The 18,541-nt window shown below is 61.8% G+C and overlaps 2 protein-coding genes across 2 annotated transcripts; both read left to right on the forward strand.

The window, feature by feature from the left end:
• Nucleotides 1–210: 210 nt before the first annotated feature.
• On the forward strand, nt 211–5,700 carry LPMP_060740 (RNA-binding protein-like protein; the record flags this gene model as incomplete). Its single annotated transcript, XM_010705653.1, has 1 exon — nt 211–5,700. One exon carries the CDS (start codon nt 211–213, stop codon nt 5,698–5,700), a length of 5,490 nt encoding a protein of 1,829 aa, XP_010703955.1.
• A 4,028-nt stretch (nt 5,701–9,728) lies between these two features.
• LPMP_060750 (hypothetical protein) lies at nt 9,729–18,272 on the forward strand (the record flags this gene model as incomplete). The annotated part of the gene is made up of 1 exon (XM_010705654.1): nt 9,729–18,272. One exon carries the CDS (start codon nt 9,729–9,731, stop codon nt 18,270–18,272), a length of 8,544 nt encoding a protein of 2,847 aa, XP_010703956.1.
• Nucleotides 18,273–18,541: the final 269 nt, after the last annotated feature.

Here is an 18,541-nt window from a genome sequence, read left to right on the forward strand (position 1 = left end):
GTTGTATTTTTTCCTTGTTACCTCTCTCTGTTCCCGCTTCGCTTTCCTCCTCCTCCTCCTCCTCTACCGCCCTACTCCCCAAATCCACCACTGCCGCCGCCTCCTCTCACTCTCTGTGGGTGGCTGTCTTACGCAGACTGTCAGGAAACACACGGCAAAGTGGATACCTCGAGTGCTGTGGTGGTCATCGAGAGGGGCGAGAAAACGTCAATGCCGAGCACCTGTTCGAATGGGCAGCAGCTGCACACCTCGCCTGTAATGCGTGCCACTGGCGACTCTGATATGACGGCGCCGAGTGGAGGAGGAGGAGGAGGAGGTGTGGGTGATGGTGTCACACACGTTCTCGGATCACCAGGGGACGGTGTCGGTGGCGCCGGGCTGCAGCCGCATCCACTGCGACGGCAGTTTGGTCTTCACAGATGCGCTGATGCATTCGGCGGCGACGAAGGAAACGCATCCGCAGCACCAGCCAGAGTAGTAACCCCGGAATCAGATGGTGGTGCACATCGCAGTGGTGAGGTCGATGTCTGCGTTTCTTCCCTCAGCTTCACACAGCGCCACGCGCAGTTCTCGAGGTGTGGGCTGCTTGGTGGTGTCAGTGAGCCCCTGCGGACAGTCGAGTGCGGCCTTACTGGCGCATCCTCCACAACGCAAGAGCCGATGGCATCGGGGTCAACAGTCGCAGCGACAGAGAAACATTTTCTCTCTTCTTCGGCGCCATCGCTCTCCCTCTCTTTGCAAGAGAAGCCCCACTCCGCTATCGTGGCGCCCACCAGCCGGGGGAGCAACGCAGCCGCAACAGTAGGCAGTCGCACCCACCCATTCGCGGCAGCAGTCAGTGATAGCGGTACCGCCAGCTGTAGTAGCAGCTTCGGTGGTGCTCGCACAGCTGGGGGCAACGGCCCGGGAGATGTGTACGGTGACCACATCGTAAAGCCGCTGCTGCGGTCGAGAAGCGGGCGGAGCGGCGCCAGCAGCAGCGGCGGCTTCTTCGATGGGGGTGCAGATGGCGATGGGAACGATGCAGGTAAATCGATTGCCCTTCAAGCGGCCGTCGACGCGGCTGTGCGCTTCGACGACCTCGCCAGTGAGGACGACGTGGTGGGCAGAGGCGGTGAGAGGCGCGCGTTTCTGCACGCCGACACCACAGCGCTTTCTCACTTGCTTGCAGAGGCTCACGACAGCGACGACGACACGTTCACGTGCACCCCCTGTACGAACGTGGATCTCCTGAGCCCTTTTAGCATGCCAGGCTGCCGCGGGGATAGTGGCAGCGAGCGGCATTGGCCTCACTCCCCGCTGGCGCCAGACATTCAGCAATATGGTTGCGAGGGAGACCGGAGCACTGATGGCCGCCCACAGGAGCTGAGCCGCGCTGACTTCCTCGGTGTTACATATCCCCCAGCGGCAGTCGTCGCTTCCAATCAGCGCGCCGCTATTGGAGCTGCAATTGCGTCCTCATCGCTACCCTATTTAGCGGCTTCTGGCAACGCGATTGTGCCGCCGCTGCAGTCCATGCAGCCACGGACTTCGCCAGCCGCTGTTTCTATCACTAACCCAACGCCCACCGTGACGCCGCTACCGACGGGCTATGCGGCTGCACACATGCAGAAACACCAGCCACGCTATTCCTATCTCATGACAAGCGCTAGTGCGGTACTCAACCCCGCCATCCCGACACCCTCTTTGGCCTCGCCGCAGCAATCCTCGTTGTCTATGCCGCCCTCTATGAGCGGGGTGCCGCAGGCACTTCCGCCGCAACGGCCGCACCACCGACACCGCCAGTGCTCCTCCTCGATGCATCCTTCGCCGCATAGCTGCAAAACGCCGCCGATAGCGGTGACGCACATCTTCCCTGCTAGTGCGACTGCGATAGCAACGGCGGGCAACATGAGCAGGTTCTGGCTCGTCTCACCGCCGCAGCCATCGATCGCGGCAGCTCACCATTGCCCCAGTGCCAGTGGGGCCCCGATGGGCGGTAGCGCTGCTGTACAGAACGGCGCCGACGTTAACTTTGCCCTTCCGTCAGGCACAGTGGGCAGTGGGACGAGTGCTGGCGTTGGTGCGCAGACGCCGAGCAACTCGCTTTTATCTTCCCCTGGCGTTCAGCCGTTTTACATGTATCAGGTGCCGCAGGCAACACTCGCAGTGGAGCCACAGCAGGCGCAACAACAGCCGCCAGGAAACACTAATGTGCTGCTCTACTCCCCACCGCAGGCGTATGTTGGGTCAGGCCAGGTGGTGGCGGCACATGTGCCTTCGGTGTCGCCCAGCACAGCAGCCGTGCTGGGCGACTCGACGCAACCACGTTCGCCGTCACCCCCGACCATCTCGTATCACCTTTCTGCCGCCACGCCGCAGCACCACCAGCAGGTCATCGGAGGGTACATCCTGACGCCGAGTGCCAGCGCCGCTGCCGCCGCTGCTTCAGCTGCCACCCCGTCGGAGGAGTCCAGTCGCCCGTCTCGTAATTTATATTTTCGAAATCTCCCCCTTTCATGGAACACCTCAATGCTGCGCGAGCTCTGCAGCCGCTACGGCGCTGTCCTCTCAGCCAAGGTAGCGCACCACTCGACGACAAACGAGTCGCTCCGGTATGGTTTCGTGTTATTTGAGCAGAAACATAGCGCGGTGACTTGCATGATGATGCTGAACCAGGCGCATGTCCGCGCGGAGGGCGAGGAGCCGCGCACGCTGTTCGTGCGGATGGCTCACGCAACGGCCGCGCCAGGCTTCCAGGAAGAGGGTGCCAGTGACAGCGTCAGCTCCAGCCTTTGCCAACCGATGGAGTCCACACCGCTTTCGGGCTTGGCGAACCGGGCAGTCACGGTTGGAGGAAGGCTGCCGCAGCGGGTCTTCCAGCAGCAGCAGCAGCAGCCGCCGGCGAATGAGCTCCGCTCCCCGTGCGCACCACTGTCCGGCTCTGAGTCGATAATGCTACTGCCACTTGGCTCTGCGCCGAGGTTTCCCAGCTGCGAGCTAACCAGTGTTAGCCCAGGCGACGAACATCGGAGACAGGCGCGCCGCCACTCAATCGGCGACAGCATCAAGACGAACGCGAATGACTCGTTAGACATCTCGTGCGCCGGCGGCGACTCGCTGCGGTGCACTTCTCCAGTCGGCGGCGCCAGCAAGAGCAGCACAGTGGCCGCCTCCAGGGAGTCTATACCGTCATCCTTCTCCGAGGTACGCAACTTCATAAGCGGCAAGGGATTGGCGAAGACCTCGGCCTCGCCACTGCGAGGCCTTCCTCGCTTTCCCTCAGAGAACAAGACACTGTCAGTGTTGTCTCCCTATCCAACACACCAACAGCAGCGGCAGCAGGAGCAGGAGGGCTCTCTCTCCTACTCATCCGCGTCGGCGACCAGGGCGTTCACGGGCGGAGCGACCGCCATGGCAGCAGCGGCGGCCCAGCGTGCAGGCTACCGTTTCTGTAGCCCTCTCTCGCTCTCCCCCAGTGACACCGCCTCCCTGCTGCTCTCACCATCAGTGCCGCGCTCGAGCGTGCAGCTGCCGCGTTCATTTCACACGCCTTCGGCCTCTGTATCCGTCCACGCGTCCTCGACAAAGCCCGCCCCCACCGGCACCGGCACCGCCTCCGCCACCATGTCCACCCGCAACGTGTACATCACGAACCTCCCTCTCACGTGGAACACAACGAAGCTGCGCGAGCTGTGCAGCCAGTACGGCGAGATTGTCTCCGCGTCAGTGGCGCACCACCCGAAGACGAACGAGTCGCGCGGCTACGGCTTTGTCCTGTTTGCGGACGAGCGCGACGCGGCCTCCTGTGTCGTGACACTGCACCAGCATCACGTGCCGAACTCGCCGAATGTGCTGAGCTGCCGCTTTGCGAAGGACAAGGCGACGCCGTCCATCGCCTACACGCTCCTGTCGCAGGCACATGAGCCCGGAACCGATTCGCTTGACAGTGGAAGCGGTAGTCCCCTTCTCGCTTCTGCCGTAGGTGGACGGCCTACTACTTCCACGTCCAAGACGATGGCGCCCATGGTCTCGAAGGGGGGCTATGCTGAGGTATTGGAGCGAATCCCCACTAGCAATGATAGCGACGACGGCACCAGCGGTAGCGCCAGGGATGCAGTCTGCATGCCGATTGACGTCTTCTGCACGCTGCAGCAGCGGATGCGTATGCGGTGTGCGCAGAACATCAGCCAGCAGCAGAAGTTAAAGCGCAACGGTATGGAGGACGACAGCGGCCCCACGAGCGCTGCGACGATGGCCGATGTGGAGTCGGAAGGGCTCGAGAAAGTGATGCGCTGCTGCGTCGTCTACGGCGCTCAGGTGCCGACACAGGGGTATGGCTGCGTGCGCCCCGTGGACTGCCGAAATACCTCTTTTCGCAGGGCTGTCACTCGATCGCACGCCGTCGGCGCTGTCGGTGACGCAGCGCAGCTGCTCAGTGGGCCTCCTGCAGAGCTGTTGACGCCGATCTCATCGGGGCTGCAATCAGCTGGCACCACCCTCTCCGCAGAACATGGTGACCCGCGTGTGAAAATTGCTGGTGCCACCGACGCCGCCGCGCCAGCGACATCGTCGGAGACGGTGGTGTGCACGTATGCAATTGCCGTTGGCCGTGTGCAGTCTGCTTCGCCCGCACTCGCCGGTACAGTCGCTATGCCGGCAGTCTCCAGCACCAGGCGCCGCATTAGCGTCGAGGTGCCATACGAGCAGCCGCACAGAGTCGGCACGTCAGACGTGGAGAGCGTGAATCGGGTCGCGACACCAGAGATGATGACATCGCCAGCCACTCCACCGGAGCTGTGGTACACCTGCACGCTCTTCACTACTCCTTTAGCTGCCGAAGCATTCGTGCGGGAGGCCTCTAAGGCAACCACAGGATCCGTCGCCACCATAGACACCGAGCGAGGCGACTTCAGCACCAGTGGCGGAGGCAATGCGGGCGCGGCGATGGAGCAGTTCCTCTGTAAAGGCAAGGACTCCGTGCCGGTGACCTCCTCCTCCTCTTCATCGCCGGCTGGTGACAAGACGGCCGGCAATCAATCGATGCGGTTTGGGCTTCGGGATCGGGTAATGGTGCTCAGCAGCGCACCGTTGGCGATGCCGGCGGCCACCCCCTCCACCTCCTCTGCGAATACCACGACAGCTAATTGCGCGCGCCTGCTCACTACAGAGGAGTTGTATTCACAACGAAGACCCACAATCACGCCTCCTCAGCAGCAGCAGCTGATGATGTGCTCGCCATCCCCCGCCGACGCTTTCCTCCGCTCTCCGCTATCGCACGCTGCACACTGCACGTGCCCACGGGTGAAGTTGGCAAGCCCTACTGCTGGAGCATCACTACTGTGTCCGACACCGATGATGGTGGTGGGCGGTGACGGTGATGGCAGCAGCAACACAGTGGGATCGTTGGCTTTTCCGCAAGGCCTTGGGATCAGCGCTTCCACCGGTGCGTCTGGCTGGTATCCGTCAGCGACAGCAGCGGACTACGCCTATCTGCTTGACTCTCCTTCGTCCTCCTTGTCCATAAATGTGAGCACGGGAACGCACATCCTCTCCGACTTGGCGATGCCGCCGCTGGGGGTGGGGCTGAACGTGTTAAAGGTGTCGAGTCCCCACTTGGCGGTGTTCAATGCGGCGGGGCCAGGCAGCCGTCCAGGCCGTCCGGCATCAACGGCGCCCGCTCCCGCCGACGTCTTTGCCGCTCCGCTGACACCCACTTAGGCGGCCGCTACCGGTTGCGCTACAGCTGCGATGGCAACATATCTTCCGCTCCCCCCCGTAGAAAGCGCCACCACCGCCACTGCGCATCTCTTACCCGCTCAACAACGTCAACTATGCGATGTCGGAGGTAACAGCCACCAGCGACCCATCGGTGTTGTTCAGTGCGGCCCCAGACAACGATGCGACCAGCTCGGCGACGTTAGCCTCGTCGGCTCAGGTGCCGTGTACGTCACCCAACGCTATGCTTCGACGCTGCGCGCAGCCACTGCGCCGGTAGCAGCAACAGCAGCAGCTGCTACCGCATCCGTTCCACCTGTTCCACGTCGGTGCCCCGTAGAGTGAGGGGGCGGGCGCAAGCAATGGGTAGAGTAGCGGTGTACTACCTGACCTTTCTCGTTCGCGCTGCAGCTCCACGACCTGCCCTTGCCTCATGGCCTATAATCGTCATTGTCCGCGTTGTCATTTGCCCACCACCGCACTCTTCTCTCGAATGGCCAAGAAGAGCGCGCCTGTGTGTACACTGTGAAAGTGCGCTTCACCACTGCTGCCTTTTCCCCTTTCATGTTGCGGTAGGTGTGTGTGAGCGGTGCCTCTTGGCAGACGTCTCTTCTGTTCTCCCTTCCTCCCCCCTCCTCCGCTTTCTCTTTCTCCTCTATTTTCCTCCCTGAGCATCTCTTGTTCGGTAGAGTTGCATGTGAAGGTTTTCGCTTCTCATGCTTGCACCCACCCACCCATCCACCCACACACTCTCTCGCTGTTTCTCATCGCCCCTTCTCCAAACAGAGCTCGCCGTCTTCTCACGTCTGCCTCCCTTCGGGTATGGGGCCATGCCACTCAAGTACCCCCTCCTCCCTCTCCCCTCTCTGTCATTCACCGTTGTGTGTGTGTGTGTGTCGTATGTGCCCGAGGATGGAAGGCGCTGTTAACGTGTGAAAACAAAGATGGTGGCCTTGATGGTGAGAGGGGGAGGGGAGAAGAAGGGACGAGGGGGTTGTATGGATGGACGGGCGGGCAGGCAGGCGTGTGTGTGCGTGCGTGTGTGGGGGTGGTGGTGGATGCCGTGCCAGTGTGCACTACATCTCTCTGCGTCCTCCTCCCTTTTCCTCTCAAAGCCTGCATCTCGATGTGTGTGTGTCTGTCGCTGAGTTCGGTGATGACCATTGCCCGCTTTCGATTCTTCTGCTGTCCTCCTCTCTCTCCCCATCTCACTGACGTCGGTCTTGTCATTCTCTCTTTCGCTCTGGCGCGCCCCCCCCCCCCCCACACCCACGCGTTTTGGTTGTCTTCGTCGCTGCCGGCGTGTCTCAACGAAAAGGACAGCAGCAACACGTTTGGTCTAACCTCAGGGCCTTTGTCTACTACCCTTCGCTCTCCTTCTGCTGCTTGCCTAGTGTGCCTCCAAGCCCCCCACCCTCTCCCCCCTCCGCGCCATGCATGCCTATGCCCAGTCCCATCTCATCCTATAGGAAGGGGCGAAGAGACTGACCAATAGAGAGAACAGAGAGCATGTGGCGGGGCGGGGGGGGTGCAGCAGCGTGGTGTGCTAAGGAGCAATACTACACTGGAATATGGAGTAGGGAATGCAACCCGAGAACGAAAAGGGGTGAGTGTGCGAGTAGCATGCCACGTGGCGCCTCGCTTCATGTTATGCGAGGGCGCAGGGGTGGGGGAGGAGGGGGAGGGTGGGAGCGGCAGCACCAGCACGTTATGGCTCTTAGTTGCTGCCATCCCCCCTCACCTCCTCTTTGTGTTGTTGTCGACTCGTATGTTTGTGGCTGACACTCCCCTCATTCGTTCAACCTCCTCCCGCTCTACCTCTTCTTGCCCCGCCCTTCTCGTCTACTGAATGACGCGCATGCGGGAGGGCCTCCGTCCGGCCATTATCTTATCAGAGGAGCAACCATGGAAGGAACAAGAAGGACGCGTAGTGTGGCAAAATCCACGCAACTCGGCACGAGAATGATAGTGGTGGATGGTGGGCCATAAGAGATCCGGTGTGGAATCAAGAGACAATGCCAAGGTGACAGAGGGAGGGAGGGAGGGGGGGGACAACGCCGCGCCACCATGCCAGGTAGGTCCTCTTAGCAGTCAGCTAATGTGTCTGTGTGGGCCTCTGCGCATGCGCTTGTTACTCGGCATTGCATCGATGCATGCCCTCTGCTTGCCCCTCCGCCTTTCCTGATGTATTCTGTTCGTCTGTCTGTCTCTCTCTCTCTCTCTCTCGCCTGCTTGCCTGTTTAAGTGGTGCGCTTTGGCGTTTTACTCGCTCGTCAATACTTCCTCCTGTTCCTTCTCCTCTCTCTCTCTCTCGTCCTTGTCACTTCTCTCTGCGTTGTCGCTCGTCCTTGCTGAGGTCAACTACGCCGCCGCCTCCCCCCTTCCACACGACTCTTGCACAGCTCACTCACCCAGGAGCCCCCCTCCCCCTTCCCCCAAAAGAGGCCCACGCACAGCTACAGTGGATGGTAGCGCGCCTGCAGTTGCGGGCCATCATTTTTCGACTCTTTTGGTTTGTGCGCGCGGTGCGGGCTCGCCAAGGCAGTCGCACCTGATGAGAAGGGCGCAGCGAGTCATAGCCCTCTCCCTCTCCCCTTCTCTGTACAACGCTCACACGTTCCCGCGAAGACGCATCGTTGTGGGGGTGCTGCGGTACGGTGGGGTGGCTAAGCAAAGGTGCGAACACATAGACCATTGTGCCTGCAGTCCCCTCTACCCTCCCCTCTCAAGCTCGAGCCCACTCGACTCACCCTTGCGAGGCCAGGTGTCACCCTTGATTGGTATGGGGCCGGGGCGGTGGATTTCCCTCTTCTGCTGTTGTTATTGCCGTGGCATCGCGGTGGGGAGTAGGAGGAAGGCGGACACACCACTTCTTCCGCCCCCCCCCCCTCCCCCTGCTGCACAGGCAAGCCAGCATGTATGAAGGCGTGTATGTATGTGAATACGCAGAGAACGAGGTAACAGAGCTTTTACACCTGCAGCGGTGACCGTTCTCTCTCTCTCTCTTCCAGCCAACTTAACAGTCAGACGCCCACCTACGAAGCGTAGCGTGCGCGACATCAGCATCCGTAGCATGGAGAGAACGCCTTTTGCTATTTCTGTTAGTGGTGTTAGGGCCCTCCCCCTTCCTCTTCTCCTCCCTCTTTGGCTGCCTCCTCCTACGGCCACAACGCTCGCTTTACCAAAAGGACCTCGACGGGCTGGATTACTGGTTGGTGTAGTGTGATCGTCTCTCCTGCACCCCGTCCACACGTCCCTTCCTTGCCGCCGGCTCTCTCTCCAACCTTCCCGCCAAGTTGTCGTTATTTGGTTTCCCCACTCTTTCCTTACTGGGCTACTTGGGCTACGTGAACTGCTTGAGCTGCTTCGCATCGCAGTACTCTTCATCTTCATCTTTCCCGCATTTTCTTCCTGTTGTGGTCCGCTCTCTCTCTCTGTGCGCGTGCGTGCCTCTCATGCAGTCTGGCGAAACGGGTGTGCGCTTGCATGTAATCGCCTTCCCAGTTATCTTCTGTGCTGCGTCTGCACATCTGTAAAGGGTGGTGGTGGTGACGGCGGCCGCACCCTCCTCCTCGCTTAGCACTACCGCTTTCTTTGTTTGCTCCTCCGTTGGTGCGTCACACGAACCGGTTCGCCCCTCCCCCAACTCGCCCGCCGAAAAGCGCAGGCGTACGGAGAGGCAACCAACCGACGCAGCCTCTCCCCCCTCTCCTCCTCCTCCTCCCCCCTCTCGCTCTCTCTCTCTCTCTCTCGCTTACTCATCACGGGCTGGTGTGTCGGGTGCCTGTGCGGTATTCATTGGGCGCGTGCCGTATTGATTCCTTCCCGCTCTCCTTTCGTTTCTCCTCGGCGGAAGCGCAAACCGTTGTGACGCCAACTTAGCACCCTTAGCAAGCGTCTCGCTCCCCCTCGTCTCGTTCTCTTAGAACGGGTCCCCACCGCTCGTTGTAGTTTTCTTCGCCTGCAGTGCGCAGGGCAGAAGCTGCCGCGAGCTTCTCGGAGTGCCGCTATGAAAGGCGACCCCCGTCATCATGGACAGTTGCCCCCGAAATGAGAAGAGCAGCGTCGGGCGCGGTGACGGCGCTGCCGTCGCTGGTCCTCGTCCAGCTCAACTAATGCGCCTGCCAGCTGCCCCTCTTATGGGTGTAAACAACAACAGCCTCGATAGCCAAAACAGCTCCTCAGGTTCAAATAGGACCAACAGCAGCGCCAGCCGCAACAGCGTCAGTGTCGTTGTCGTGCATGCCTGTCCTGAAGTTACCGGTGCTGCTGTCCCCGCGGTAGCTGGGAAGGCACTTCACATGAAGTGGGGCAGCGGCAGCGGTAGTCACATCGACTGCTTCCCCGTCCTGACAGAGCCCGCACGTTGCAGCGCCAACGTCGTCACCGTGGCAGATGAAGATGCCGTAGCGGTGAACTCTTCTTCTGGACAACGCGGCGGCACCACGACCATCTCGTTCTTGACGTCGTCCTCAACAGTGCCACGCAGCCGCAGCCCGGGGCCCCCTAGCGAGGACCCGAAAGACAACACAAAGGCTCCCGTCGTGCCCGCTGCACCTGTTGTCGCTGTAGCTGAGGCGTCGTCGCTGCCGATGCGTGACACCCTCTCAGTCGTGTGCTCGTCGTCCAAAGCGCATTTGGCCTTTACGCGCAGGAAAGGTTCCAGCTCGCTGCTTTCAGCCTCGCGCGTAGGGGCGCCCACGGCATGGACCATTAGAGACGGCCCCAGCGGGCAGCAGACGTCCATCATCGCGAAGGACAGTGCTGCTGCGTTGCAACCACACATATCGTATCATCAGTGGCACGTTAGCAGCGACGGCAGCGACGACGGCACCTCATCGGATGTGGCGGTGTTAGAGGGACGCGTGGGTGGCACCGTGAACCCGCGTCTGCAGAACACCAGCAGCAGAGCTGGGCTGAGCTCCAGCGGCGATGGCAGGACGCAATGCCACGCATCTCCGACGCTCAAGGCACTGGACATCCTTGCCGTTGGCGATTGTGAAGACGAAGAGGATGGGATGCGTGAGGGGGCCATCTTCGTTGGCGGATCAAGTCTGTTCGAACTAAGCCCACGGCGTCTCTCTGGTCACAGCAGCGACAGCAACACCAGGGGCAATGCGGGAGCTCCTCGAGGTAGAATTCCGCATTCGCAAAGCCAACTGAGCCTTAGCTGTGCGTTGCTTCCGCAGACCGCACCCCTGCAGTCGGCTTTGTCTACGACGCCGAAGGGGCCTATTACATCATCCAGCGCTGCGGGCCAGCGAGGGCTACTGACGCTGTTCGCTGGCCGGCGGTCTGTGCCATCGCGAGCGACAGAGGCGCCTGCTGACCACAACGGCGACAATGAGGAGTCGGCGGCGGCAACAGCGTGTACCGGTTTGCGGCTGAGTGAAGATACCAGAATGAGGATCATGTCGTCCTTTCCGGCCGCTTTCCCTGCCGAGCTCGGTGGCGTCATGGGTACGAAGCACTTAAGTGGTCGGCTGCACGCGCAGTCCGGCGCACCGACGTCGAACCCGCAACTCGGGGAGACGGGGCGAGAACTGCAGCAGCACGATGGCACCTCAGCGCCCACAACTTTCTCTCCACGCACAGCAACAGTTTCTTCTAGGACGGCTCGTGCTTCGTCGCCTGATGGTGTCGGTGCGGTGATCAGGGTCAAGAGCGCAGCAGCTGTCGAGACGAAGCTTGCTGCCTCGAAGTACACGACACAGCACCGCGCCATTTTAGTCCCGCCTGCGCCAGCAGCTCCAGACAGCTGCATCCACCCACATCTCTCCGCGTCTTCTGTTCACAGCGCCTCCCTCGAGTCTGAGGCAGGCCGGCTCCTTTGTTCCTCGGAGCCGATGACCGGGCCGACGGCGTCCGCGGCGAGCATGACGCAGCTGCCGAGCCGCAGCGCCACCGCCCTTCCACACGCTCTAGTGCCCGCAGCGCTGCAGACCCCATTAGCGTACCAGTGCAGCCCTCACTTGCCCACGAAGACGGCCTTCTCCATCTCTTCTGCTTCTCTGGCGTCACCACTCTTGCTAGGGAGAGAGGCTGCTGTCAACACCCCCACTGCCGGCGCATCGCCGCCGCTCTCGCGGCCTCCGCGATCTCCGTGCCACCTCGCTGACACGGCGGCGTCATCTGCCCCGGCTGTAAGCGATATAGCCCTAGTCCAGTTGCCGGCACTGGCGGATACTGCTTCATCTTCGCCTGTTTCTTCTTCGTCCGGGGGCGGTAACAGGGCCCTGCTTATTGCTGCCGGACGCCGGCGTCCGCTGGACGCGTTGACGCTACCAATCAAGTCATCGTCATTGCCGTTGAGGGTCACGCCGGGCGACTGGAGGTCAGTGTTGTCGGCTGGCACGTCGCGCAGCCGGGCTGGCCCCGTGGGGATGCATAGGACGTCTTTATCTTCTTCCGCACCAACAGAGGCATCGGATGTCCATATCACTACCCGGCTGGGACAGCGGCCGTGCGGTGTCAACGGAGATGTTGTGTCGACACCGGGCCTGCTCCAACGAGCGCGCGTGTTTCCGTCTGTGCCACCACCGTCCTTGACAGCTGCGCTGCAGCTCTCCATGGGCAGCACCAGCGGTATCAGCTGCCTCGCATCGTACGGCTCACGCCCGACGACGGCGAACACGCACGAGTTTCACAGCTGTGCTGATGGATTGTTGGGCGATGCGGGTGGCACCATTCCCGCTTACCACTTCATGTCGGCCTCGCCGCTTACCTTCGGCGCATCCACTACCCCGAAGCACCTCCTCCACGCTTCTACGAGCGAAGCAGCAGTAACAGCAACGACAGCGGAGTCAGTCGGTTCATCTGCGGATGTGTTCAGTGGCGCCGTCGCAGAGGTGGTGGTGGCAAACCACCGTCAAGACGAGTCGTCCGCACACCATAACCTCACTGCCTCCACGGAAACCAGGCGAGCAGCACGAAATCCTTCACAAATCTGTGACACAGTGAGCTCACCGTCGAGCGGACAAGGCAATAGTACCGGCGGCAGAAGCGGCAATAGGGACCAGAGCTCTGGCACGGGGCGATCGTCCTCTGGCCCAACGACACCAGGGCACGTTGTCGCGACGGACAGCACGGAGTACCTCGACGTGATTAGCGTAATGGAGCCGCCTGCGTGCCAACCCATCGCGTACCTCTCGGCCGAGGAAAAGAGAGCGCTGCGCCGCCACTATCACAATCGCTTGGAGCAGCCGCAGGAGGTTGGTCGGCAGACATCCTCGCACACGGCACAGAGTTGCAGCGGCAGCGATGCAGGATGGCCGCAACTCACCTCTCTCGCCCCCATGACCGTCTCTGCAAAGGATGTTCTGTTGAACACGCCGACTTCCGCATATTTGTGTAGCAACAGCGCATCGGCAACGTCATCGCAGCGGGGCGTCATGTATCGCGGAGAGGACTCCGTCAAGCCTCGCCGCACGTCGAGGATGTCCTCTCGGACGGCTGTCGCTCGGCTTGTAGCGGGGTTGCGCCGTACTGTGAAGAGTGGCATAACTTCGATGGTGAGGTCATCCAGGAGGGCGGATATCAGCACAGACAGCGGCGCAACCGACATCATGATGGGTGCCGCGCTCCGCGGCGAAGCTACCAAGACGATTCTGTGTAGCGATAACTCGACCTCCACCAACTCCCCATTGCTAACGCGGGGCGGGACGCGGGAGGGGGCACCTACGTGGTCCTTCTCTCTGGTGAACCAGCGCAGCTTTGGTGTCCCGCAAACAACGGCTCACATGGTTCCCCCTGAACCCAATGCGGGTGCTGTTGTGGCGGCGATGGCTTTACCGCTGCAGCTCTCGTACTCACCGTCGTCACTCTCGCAGTCCTCCACTGTGCTGGTGCCGGTGCCCATACCGACGGACGTGAGCAGCACGGTCTGCGGTGGCAGTGACGCCGGTGCTAATGTGGCGCTGGATGGGTCCGCAGCTGTGAGGGATAACGCGTGCCCACTTGGGGCGCCTCCGATTTCTGCGGAACGCCAGCGGCAGAGACAGCGTGCGGCGCCCACGCTCGACAACAGTGGACTCCGGGCGGAGGCCGTGGTGTGGTCCGAGGGGGAGTGGGTCGTCATCGCCGACAAGGAGGCATCTACAGCAAGCTGCAGCTGCAAGATTGAGGGGGGCACAAGCGCAGCCGCCGAGGCTTTGGTCTCCACCGCCGAGGTCGCGTTACCGCTGTCGGTGGAGCACGAGGTCCACAATGCTCAATCGTCGTCGCGACTGCCCATCGCCCCATCAGTCCCAAGCTACGCCGGGTCCAGCAGTCAGACACTCTTCAGGAGCTGCGAGGCCGTTGTACTGCCCAGCGTAGTTCCTCTGCATGTCAGCTGCATCGCCAAATCGCACGGCAGCAGCCGCAGCCGCGGAAGCTCACGTAATTCATCTAGAGGCGGGCCACTGCTCGCCGCCTTGGCCACCGCGCGGAGCTTGACGAAGCGCCGAAATTTACTCAAGGGGAGCCGCTGCTCTCTCCTGCGTGACGCAGGTAGTCGAGCATCACCTGCCAATCGCGCTGATGACACACCCAACACCACGAGGGCCCCCACGCGTGTGGGTTTCTTGCCATTGCCATCGTCCGCCTCGTTAGCTGCCAAAGTAGGAATAGCAGCAGTGCCGAGTGAGGTGCGTGGCGCTGACGATAACGATGCCAACAGCAGCTGTAGCAATCCATTACATCTTCCGCCGTTGAACGCAACAACGGCCAGCAGCAGCCACAGCAACCACAGCGGCGCTGCTGCCGCCGCTTCTAACACGCAGCAGCAGCAGCGTAAGAGCTCGAGTGGCAGCCTACCGACACTGCGATCGACTTTCGTATGCGGCGTGCCAGACGAGAGAATGCGCCAGGCGTGTACTCTGCAGTGCGGACACCAAAAATTGTGCAGCAGCGGAGACCCCGGCACTGCGACGAACAGCGTGGATGCTTCACGGTCATCATCATCGCAGACGTCGTCTCGTCACCCCCAAACGGGCGGAGGCAGGTGCTACACATCTGCCACAGGGAAAGCGACAGAGGTGAGGGCGGTGGAGCCACTCTATGCTGGACAAGGCCGGGAGGTGTACGACGTCTTCCAGAGCGGTGTGGGCGTCGTTGTGGCGAACGATGCGACGGCTGCACCGCTGCCGTTGCTAGCCCGCTCGCTCGCGTTCGCGGCGCCACTGCCGGGAGTTGGGAGATACGACACTTCTGGCAGCGGTTCAACGACGCCGCGGAGCACCATTGCCCATGCGGCCTCAGCGACGCCATTCTTTCATTCTGTGTTAGGCGACGATGATGGTGGGCGACACACAGCTGAGGCGGCCTCCAGCATGTTCAGGGATGTGGAGAGAGCAGTTTGGCGCTGCCACAACAGCGCGAGCGTCGGCAGCGACGACCCGCGCACCCCCCGACACAAATGGGTCTCTCACGCCACAGCTGCCTCTGGCTCGTCGACATCGACGCCGGATTGGCAGCTCCGTCGTCGCTCTTTCACCTCCGGCCCCTTGCTGTCTCACACGTCCGCGGCGAATATGATCGATCTTTCCGCACCGCTCACCACAGCGCCAGTGGCGTCGTCCAGTGCCTCGGCGATATCGGCGTCTGGTTTCAGCTCTGCTGCTACCGCCTTGGTGACGTGCTCTACGCCTCCGCGAGTCCGGTATGCCCCACCATTCCCCAGCAGCGTCGCCGTGGCACCCCAGGGAGCGCTGAACTCCGTCAGCACCCTGGCTGCCGCGGCGGAGGGGAACATCTTCCAGGCTACACCACTGAGTAGGCGCTCCTTCGTGAGCGTCCTCTCCGGCAGCACTCCATCACCGCCCGACGCAGCAGACGACAAGGACAAGATATCGTCCGCTCTCCCAGTCCCCGACGTGCTCACCTGCCCTACTTGCACGAAGACGGTTTCCATGTTCCGACCGGGTAGCAGTCAGGTCAGTCGATGGGCCTCAAAGCTGCGCGTCATGGACTCGAGTGTCACCTCCCTCTCGATGACGACAACAACAACTGAGTCGGCGCCATCGCCGTCACTGCGCACGGCCCAGCGCTCCGGCAACTTCAGTGACGTTGCTGCCGAGGACTCATCCTCGCTCTCACCTGTGCCTAAGTACGCATCTACAGCAACTAGTACAGCGGACAGCGCACGGTCACTTGCGCTGGCATCACGGCTATTGAGAAGTTCGCTTCAGCTCAACAGGCCAGCGGCTGACCGCGACGATCCCTTAAGTGGCATTGCCAGCCGTCAGCAGCTCAACGTTGGCAATCACGACCAACCGCCGCACCACTCCTTCCACTTCGCTGCCGTCGCTCTGCCACAGGCACTGCAGCTGCGGAATCTACTCAGGCCAGCTGCGGCAAGGCAGCCACCGTTTACATCTGTGTTGGCGACCCCTAGCGCCATCACCGCCTCGCTGTACACTGGGAACTTGGCCGGTGTGAGCGGCGACGACGGCAGCTTCGAGAATGGCGCCGTCCACGACCCTGCCATGGTAGCTGCGAAGCGGGGCACAGCATGTGGAGCCTTCTTGAGCAGCTCTGCTGCACTGCCCAGTTTGAAGAGTTTGCACACGGGCAGCAACGGCAGCGGCAGTCCCGAATTGGATCATCCACCTCCTGAGCACACTGGCAACTTCGGAGGTGGAAAGCTCGATGTCTCTGCGACGCCGTCTCCCGTGATGGAGCTCTCCCTTTCGATCTTATCGTCATCATCCTCCACAGACTCCACCGAGCCGGAGCGCCGAAGCAGCAGGAGTAGTGGCGGAGATATTGGCGTTAGCGAGGGTGCGGCGAGTCGGGCATCCATAGCGACAACGACCGGCTCATCAGTCAGTGCTGTCGATAGCGGGGATGATGATGGTGCTACGAGCGCAAACTCCGCTACCCCTCTACCAACGGCCATGGTGGCACCTGGTGCGAACTACTCGCCGCCACCGCTCTCGTGTGATGCGGCGCCGGCGCTGTTTCATCTTTCGAGTCTGTTTCTCTTTCACCAGCTCAATGGGAGCCTTACTAGCGGCGGCATCCCAGCGCTCATGCTGGACGACAACGAGCCGAGATCGCCGCTGAAGCCACCGCCACAACCACGGAGTGAGACAGGGGTTCCGTGGCCCACCGGCCTCTGCGCCGCAACTGGGCGCGGCACCCCCGTGTCGCAACAACAACAGAAGCAAAGGCCCAGTGCTCTGCCGATCCCGGCTCCGCCTGACCCACTAGTGCGGACCTCAGGGGCCTTGCCGCCCGCCGGTGCGACCGCATTCATTCCTTCCCCACTCCCAGCACCGACACTCCGATGTGGCGTACATTCGATTGTGGGAAGAACGATGCCAGGCGGAGCGTACTCCGTGCCGCGCGGCGGGAACGGCGGTGCTGCTGGCACTGGCGCGAGCAGCTCGAAGACGACGAGTCACGACGGTCCAGATATTTCCTCTACAACGGAGGTTGGGATGTCGCCGTCCGGGGCAGCTTGGGTCTCAGGGAACGTTCTGCTGTCCCGCCACGCGCCCTCTCTCAGTCCTTGCCCATCTCAGTCACCGCAACTGCTCGGTGCCAAGTGCGACCTGGAGACAGCTTTACTGTCGTGTGCCGCCTCTGGTAGTGACGCTGGCGGCGCGAGCGGCAGTCTTGTGGGCAGTCCCAGCGTGCGTAGGTCATCTGAGTTCCCCAGTGGCACGCTTGGGTCGCTTCTCTATATTCCCCCTGAGCTGCGCTGCGGGCCGCAGTGGCGCCATCTAAAGCAGCACTTGGGGGGCCCCAACAACGCCTCCCCGCTCTCCTCACCGGCGACCACGCCACGCCACAGCGACTGCAGGTCCTCGCATAAACCAATGGCGCCGTCCTTCTCTCCATTGCCGGCGGTCCTCGCTGCCGTACAAGTAGACACCGATGCAAAGCCGACGACACACACCTCCTCGCTGCGGCCGTCCGGTGAGCGTCCTCTCTCGCCAACGGCGGCGGCGGTCGTGGCAGGGCGGCGGTGCGCCGGTGATGGTGTGATAACAGACTCGACTGAGGAGCAGCGCTTCTCGCGACTGTTTCAGGTGAATAGCGACTACAAGACGCTTGTTTCTCAGAGGATGAACACGCAGCCTCTCAACAATGACGTGAACGAGTTCTCTATCGTTTCTACTGTGAGCAACGCGACCGTGACGACGGCGCTTCCAGAGTGGCCAAGCAAGAACAACACCGGCAACTCTGCGATGACGCCCCGGAACTCGAGCGCACACGAGAGTAGCGCGCGGCCAACCACTACAGCTGCAGCCGGGGCCGCGGTGGGCGCGCGCCTGTCGTATACACGCAGGCCCAATGCGTTACACGGCAGCCAGTGGGATGGGGCGAACAGGAATACTGTTGCCGCGACGGCGACTGCGCATGTCAGTTTACCACCGCGGGTGCTGCCACACCCCCCACACGAGCGACATTCAGCGGAGGTGAATGAGCCGGTAGACGATGGGCGGCTGCTCGGCGCTCCCGCTAGAGTGATACAGAGAAGCACCGGGATCGATGAAGGCAGCAGCCACGCCGGCAGCAGTGGCGGAGGCGTCGACAATGACGACGACGGCGGCACGGAGACTGCCGACCACGTATCCGGTGTCTAGTGGCACGCTGTTCCTGTCACTGGCGCCCACCGAGCTGGCAGCTACTACACCGAAGACGATGCGTGGGAGCGCTGCTTGTCCGTCATTATGTCCCGCTATAGCTCTACCGGCGGCTCCGAGAGTGATCGCTGGACGCTACGTGAGAAGGTGACCAGTGAAGCCGATGCGACAGCGCCTCGACGGGTGGTTGGCGGCGCTGCCATGCGTCTCGGGAGACGGATGCGCCGCAGCGAGAGCACCTCTTCGATCTCCCTGCAGCTCACGATGAC

Source organism: Leishmania panamensis (genome assembly GCF_000755165.1).
Source record: "Leishmania panamensis strain MHOM/PA/94/PSC-1 chromosome 6 sequence".
Lineage (NCBI taxonomy): Eukaryota > Euglenozoa > Kinetoplastea > Trypanosomatida > Trypanosomatidae > Leishmania > Leishmania panamensis.